The sequence below is a fragment of the Pygocentrus nattereri genome, chromosome 14 (genome assembly GCF_015220715.1).
Source record: "Pygocentrus nattereri isolate fPygNat1 chromosome 14, fPygNat1.pri, whole genome shotgun sequence".
Lineage (NCBI taxonomy): Eukaryota > Metazoa > Chordata > Actinopteri > Characiformes > Serrasalmidae > Pygocentrus > Pygocentrus nattereri.
In genome coordinates, this window is record NC_051224.1 from 14,590,001 (window position 1) to 14,597,550 (window position 7,550).

At 40.0% G+C, this 7,550-nt stretch overlaps 1 protein-coding gene across 3 annotated transcripts in view; it reads right to left on the minus strand.

The window, feature by feature from the left end:
• The window catches only part of eps8l1a (eps8 like 1a), a 24,802-nt gene extending 17,287 nt beyond the window's left edge, over window positions 1-7,515 (minus strand). Inside the window, exon 1 of one of the 3 annotated variants that reach the window (XM_017684646.2) lies at window positions 7,189-7,515. Coding sequence is in view for 1 of the 3 variants with exons in the window: in XM_017684631.1 (XP_017540120.1) it covers window positions 6,870-6,875 (6 nt within the window). In the remaining 2 variants the exon portion in view is untranslated. Of the gene's footprint in view, window positions 1-3,850; window positions 3,955-6,869; window positions 6,940-7,188 lie in introns of those variants that run through there. The other 2 variants (XM_017684631.1, XM_017684639.2) reach the window with 2 other exon arrangements.
• Between the last annotated feature and the right edge of the window lie 35 nt (window positions 7,516-7,550).

Below are 7,550 nucleotides of genomic sequence, written 5' to 3' on the forward strand. Positions count from 1 at the left end.
CCAAGTTTCATTTCTGTAGTGTTTTCCCATGAAAAGATATAATAAATATTTGCAGAAATGTGAGGGGTGTACTCACTTTTGTGAGATACTATGGATGTATCGTGCTAATACCAATATGATTCTGATATCATCCTACACCCTGTGTTTAATATATTCTGTCCATCTGATCTGCATTATCTCCATTTCTCATTTGGTCAGAGCAAATAGTAGGTATCCTACACTTTATATGATTTCTTGGAGGCACATTTCCTAAGAGGAGGAGGTCCATTTAGCATTGTATGATGCTAAATGTGTGTTCTGTTTATAACTGTATAAAACCAAAACTTTACCAGGAAGACCTACAAATAAGTGATTTCCTAGCAACATAGCACATTTATAGTTCATTTTCGTTTAATAAATTACTAATAAAAATTACTAATAAATTAGCAATAGGCTCAACATGTAAGTTTGGAGAGGCATGTTAAAACTTTATTCTTATTTTGCTATTATATAAGCTGCATTACACTCAAAGAAGTGAAATTGTTAGCATTCTTGTTGATGTTGCCTAACAAATGCATGTAATGTAATAAAATGCAATGAGTTAGTTGTGTTTGCATATTTGCTTGATAAGTCCTTGTTTGATCAATGCAACCTTTCCCATTGGCTCCTGTCAATATCTATTTGCATATAGTGTTAATTGCTGTTGTTCCCTATGGCTGACCTTCACTGGTGTGAGCATCATTGTTTTACTCTTTGGGTATGCTTACAGCACCGTTATTATTAGCTGTAATAGCAAGTTACCATTGTCCCTGCTGCTGATCATCCTACTGTAACAGCTGAGTAGACAAAGGGGTTGAGCAACAAAGGGGTTGAACGATGCTTTGAAACACAGTAATATAAAAATGCAACAATGTGCAAGTGACAGTCTATGTATTACGGCATCTAATGCAACGGCACTGTTTGCACACCAATATATATCAGGGGAATGCAGAATTCTGATACTAATATCAGGAATTAAATAAAATCATGGTCTAAGTGTATCGGTACACCCCCTAGTAAGAAAACTATTGTGTTAAAACTATTAAATTGTGTTGTTTCTCTCATTACCACTGCTTCCATTAGTTGAACATAACCATATAAAGTTGAATGTAGGAGTAATATCTAAAATAATCAGTCCAGTTACTCAAATCATTTAAACCTTAATTACACCAAAATTGGGATAGCATGCTCGCTGCTAATGAAAAATAATTAGTAAATTCTTCTTGACCTGCATTAACTAAAAACAGTATAAATACATCATATCTGAAGCTTTATTAAAAAATGTAATATACACTCATTCTGAATCTTATGCCTATAACCTGCAAAACATTCCAAAAGGTTATGCATGGGGCACTGTTTTGAATCATCTTTTTTTTTTTTAAACAACCCTTAATGTTTAGGGATGAAAGACACTAATTGACTCAAACATGCAGATTTTTTTCCATTCTTCCACTGCCTTCATTGCAACTATACAGAGTCTTTGTTTTTTATATTTTGCACTCCATAATGCGCCACACGTTTTCAATAGTGGTCAGGTCTAGGCTGCAGGCAGACCAATCTCTGATTATGCAGCCATGCTGTTGTATCCTTCACAAGTGCACGTTACTGATGCCATATGCACTAATACACCCCACAACTACAAGAGAGGCTGTTGTTTTTTAACTTTACACTGGTAACAGTCTGGATTGTTATTTACTTCTTTGGCCCACAGAACACAAAACTGACTCCTCAGACTACAAAACACATGTCCACTGAGCATCAGACCATTTTAGATGCCCAAATAAGTCGGCAGTGTTTCTGGACACTATTGACATATGGCATCTGCTGTGCAACCTTGGAATCACTGGCTATGCGTGGAAGTGGTTCATGTCCTATCTGGAGGATCGGTCCACATCCTCTCCATGCAGGCTCTCCACTGGTGTCCCACAAGGCTTGGTGCTGGGTGTTCTTATCTTTTCTCTTCACACTAGCTCTCTTGGTGATGTAATATCATCTCATGGCTTCTTTGATCACTGTTATGCTGATGACACTCTAATTAGTGACACACTAATGCTTTCTTTCTCACCCTCTGACACACAGGTTTCCAGTCGCCATCTTGGCATGTCTGTCTAACATCTCTTCATGGATGTCAGCTCATCACCTGAAGCTCAATCCTAGCAAGACTGATCTGCTACTCATCCCTGCAGCTACAGGTCCTCATCATGATCTTGCCATCTCATTTGAAAACTCTCTAATTGTTCTGTCTGTAGAGGCAAGAAGTCTTGGTGGGATTCTGGATGGCCAGTTATCGTTCTTGTAAATCTAACTCAGTCATGCAGATTTCTCCTGTACAACATCTGGAGGATCTGACCCTTTCTCACTTGAGAGGCCACCCAGGTGCTAGTGCAGTCTCTTGTCATCTTAAGGCTTGACTACTGCATCTTGTTTTTGGCTGGTCTTCCCATGCAAGCCATCAAGCCTCTGCAACTCATCCAGAATGCGGCAGTATGGCTCATCTTCAATCTCCCCAAGTTCAACCATGTCACCCCACTGCTGCGCTCCCTTCACTGGCTTCCTGTAGCTGCACACATCAGATTTAAAACCCTAATGCTGACCTACAAAGCCAAAAATGGACCAGTCCCTACCTACTTGATGGCAATGGTGAAACCTCTCACTGTACCATGAACCCTTCAAGTTTTGAGTGCAGCTCAGCTTGACCCGCCATTCTTCAAGGCGTGCGGAAGACAAGCATCAAGACTGTTCTCTGTACTGGTACCCAAGTCGTGGGACGAATTCCCACTGGCTGTCCGTACAGCAGAGTTTCTAGCTGTCTTCAAACACAGACTGAAGACAGATCACTTATACAGCACTTAAATGAGCACTAAATTAAGTATTGACTGTAATGTATTGCACTCCACTTATGTATTGTATTGTTCTGTGTTCAGCACTGCTCCTTTTTCTCTGGGTATCAACAGTGACTTTTTGTTTCTAGCCGTATCTGAGCTCAGTACAGTCTCTTCTCTAACCTACTGGTAATTAGCAAAGATACTTTCTCTAGGTAGACAAAGCACTTCTTGTAAGTCGCTCTGGATCGTCAGCTAAATGCTGTAAATGTAAATGTTAATGCATAGTACAGTTTCAACTTAGATTTGTGGATGCAGCAATGAATGGGGTTTATTGACCATGGTTTGTCAAAGTATTGTAGAGCCAATACGGTGATACATTCTCCAGATTTCCTGAATCATTTGATGATATATCACCAAATCATACAGAATTAAATGCCTAAAACCCTTGTAATTGCTCACTGAAGAATATTGTTTTTCAATGGTTGTGAGTGCTAAGCCTTGACTCATACTTGCTCAGAAAATGAAGCCTTTCCTGGATGCTCTCTTTATACCCAAGCATGATTGCAGCATCTATTCAAGGTGTTTTACAATGTTCAGAGTCTTAAATTGCCCCTGTCAATGTTTTTGGAACATGCTATTTCGGAATGATCATTTATTTACAAAAAAGCTGATAGGATTAAGCATAAAATATCTTGTTTTTGTACTGTTCTCGTTCAAAAACAGGTCACAAACAGGACTTACTGCTTTCTGTTTTCATTTGGATTTCACATACTGTCCCAACTATGTTGGATTATACATCTATATTTGTGTAAATTACTTTAATTCACAAAATACGTATGACTCAATCACGTATTTCAGAAGTTACTTTACACTTAATTTTTCTATTGTAGCAATAAAATTAGCATTGTCAGACATTCTGTATTAGAGGCACAAAAAAGCAGTGCAGCTATGACAATTGTCAAATAAAATAGCTAAAAAATCTAAATATTACTGTGTCAAAATCTTACCGTGACTTTATGCGTGTGTCTCACTCGTTCACATTCTCTGTTTATGTCTAATAGAGAAACGCAGAAACTTGAAAAACAAGTACACCTGTCAGGTCTTAGCCAACTTCTCTCTCTCTCTCTCTCTGTCTCTCTCTCTGTCTCTCTCTCTGTCTCTCTCTCTGTCTCTCTCTCTGTATGTGTGTGAGGGTGTGTTTGTTTTGACTCACTGCCTAATAAGTACTTTCCAGAAGCAACAGAAAAAAATGGTGAATAAAATGTAAGTTAATTGAGAAAATATTAAAAACATTCATCCACACACATACATGGTTACACACATTACTAACACTGATCTAAGTATTATGTTCACATGTTCATGTGACTGCCAGGGAAACTGTCATTCTTTTGCTGTTTAGGGTCAGTGTTTCAGCTAATCCTGTCTAACCAGCTCTCTCTCTCTCTCTCTCTTTCTTTCTCTCTCTTTCTCTCTCTCTCTCTCTCTCTCTCTCTCTCTCTCTCTCTCTCTCTCCCTCAGAGGCATTACAAGAATGCTATTACCTCAGTACCTGCACTATGTGTGCTGCAGGTGTGCTTGCAAGAAAATGTGTGCAGGTGAACGTTCTGGATGTTGTATAGAATATTTACTCTTTTGTTTTTCTTCCAAAAAAATATTTACCTAAACTCTAAAAATACAACCTAAACTGAATGGTATTCAAAATATGCTAATATGTTAAAAATAACAGTCACATGCAATTATAGAATGTATAACATACAGTTTTACAATGGACAGGCTTCTCTGAACTAACTACAATATGTATGCAAAATTTTTGAACACACTTGCTTATGCTTATGAATTCAAGTGTACTGACAGTGGATAATTAGTTCTTGATCACAAATGACACTCCTAGAGACACTCCTAAACTAGGCCCAAAGGAATCTAGATGGAGCTACACTATATTTCGAAAAGTATTCACTCACACATCCAAATCAAGTGTTCCAATCACTTTCACAGCCACAGAAGTTTAAACACCTAGTCCTGCAGACTGCTTCTACAAACATTTGTGAAAGAATGATTCGCTCTCAGGAGCTCAGTGAAATCCAGCATGATACTGTGATAGGATGCCACCTGTGCAACAAGTCCAGTCGTAAAATTTCCTCACTACTAAATATTCCAGTCAACTCTCAGTGGTATTATAACAAAGTGGAAGTGACTGGGAATGACAGCAACTCAGGCACAATGTGGTAGGCCACATAAAATGACAGCACAGGGTCAGCGGATGCTGAGGCGCATAGCGCGTAGAGGTCACCAACTTTCTGCAGAGTCAATCGCTACAGACCTCCAAACTACATGTGGTCTTCAGATTAGCTCAAGAATCAGCGTAGGGATCTTCATAGAATGGGTTTCCATGGCCGAGCAGCTGCATCCAAGCCTTACATCACCAAGCGCAATGCAAAGCATTGAATGCAGTGGTGTAAAGCGCCGCCACTGGACTCAGCAATGGAGACGTGTTCTCTGGAGTGACGAATCACGCTTCTCCATCTGGCAATCTGATGAACGAGTCTAATTTGGCATTTGCCAGGAGAACAGTACTTGTCTGACTGCATTGTGCCAAGTGTAAAGTCTGGTGGAGGGGGGATTATGGTGTGGGCTTATTTTTCAGGAGTTGTGCTCGGCCGCTTAGTTCCAGTGAAAGGAACTCTTAATGCTTCAGCAGAGCAAGAGATTTTGGACAATTTCATGCTCCCAACTTTGTGGGAACAGTTTAGGGATAGCCCTCTCCTGTTTCAATCTGACTACGCACCAGTGCACAAAATAAGGTCCATAAAGACATGGATCAGTGAGTTTGGTGTGGAAGAACTTGACTGGCCTGTACAGAGCCCTGACCTCAACCCGATAGAACACCGTTGGGATGAATTAGAGTGGAGACTGCAAGCCAGGCCTTCTCGTCCAAGTGTCTGACCTCACAAATATGCTTCTGAAAGAATGGTCAAAAATTCCCATAAACACACTCCTAACCCTTGTGGAAAGCCTTCCCAGAAGAGTTGAAGCTGCTGGCCAACATCATATTAAACCCTATGGATTAAAAATGGGATGTCACTCAAGTTCATATGCGTGTGAAGGCAGACAAGTGAATACTTTTGGCAATATAGTTTACATCCCTCCAGATAGTTCCAACGTCCCACAGCCCAGTGCCTGAGGGCTGTATACGTCTTTAGCTGATGCTTTGCATTGGCCATAGTGCCCTTCCAGAGTGTTCCATTCTATTGGCAATGCTTTGCTATTGATGTCTGGATACTTTTGGAGATGAAACCAGTGAAAGCCGGTTTCAAGCCAGATATACCACTAACATCCCTCCACTTTCCAAGTACTATTTTGCTACTATTATTAGCAGACATAGCTATTATGCTGTATATGAGGATTCTCAGTGGATCAGACACAGCAGTGATTCTAAACACCACAGTGTCACACCTCAGACACAGCAGTGCTGCAGAAGTTTTTAAACACTGTGTCCACTTTGTAGATGTAAAGTCAGAGATGATAGCTATCAACAGCGTCATGTGGGCAGCACCCTGTGACCGCTGATGAAGGATTAAAAGATGACCAACACAACTTGTGCAGCAGCAGATGAGCTATCGTCTCTGACATAACAAACAATTTTCTCATATCAAACAACACTGTAATGTAGAAATACTTTGTATGTTTTTTTCTTTCTTTACTGTTTATGTTGCAGTACTGAATAACAACACTGGCACACAGCAATAAGGGATATAAAGTCAGTGCTTACCCTTTAAATGTCAAGACATTACCTCACTAATAGACCTAAACTGTCCATGCAGTTTAAACTCATTTAAATAATTACTCAGTTTAATGCACTTTTTTTTTCTTCATTTAATTTTTCTAAAAATATATTTTTCTTCCTTCAAAATAGCTTTTTTGGTATGACTGTACAACCATTAGCTGTAATCATGGCAATACATATAGTAAATTATATGGTGTAATGATAATAACAACAACAACAATAATAGTAAAACGTCCCCTCACCAACATATTTTATCTGAAGAAGTGAACGCATCTGTGGAGTGGAATGATAATAAGGTTTTCTATGAGGACATGTCGCATAAATATATCAGCTACAGGCCTCTGAAAAGGCTTTTTAGGGGAATATTAAATTTGTCTCCAACTGCTGCATGTACTCGCCACTGTGGCGCCATCGCCCCCTAGTGGTCGGAGCCTGCAGCGTGTCTTCTGGCTTTAGCTAACCACGTTACATAACGGCTCGTATGCAGAGCCTCAGGGAGGAAAACTCTGACACGCAGTATTTACGTTATTAGGGAGACTTTCACTGCGCTATTTCACTTACCTGTTAGTTTATGTTTGAATAACACTGCGAGCAACGGAAAACGACATCTGAGCGACTACTTGGCCTGTATGTGTAACTCTCCCCACACGTCTTAAGTTTGCGCCCACCCCCAACGCATGCACGCACAGACGCGAGTTTGTATTCCTATCGTCACAGGGTGATTATTTACTCTAGCCAAATGATAGTGATATCAATATTGCACAATGGCCAATGTGGATCGATAAGCTATGGCTCTGATATTGAGTGACGTCACATGCTACAAAGCAGGCAACATCACGGAAAGCAGATACGAACATGGTCCCACAGTATCCCGAAGGTCCAAGAGGGGAGGGACGCCTTTCTCTGTACTTTAGAGTGTCTCC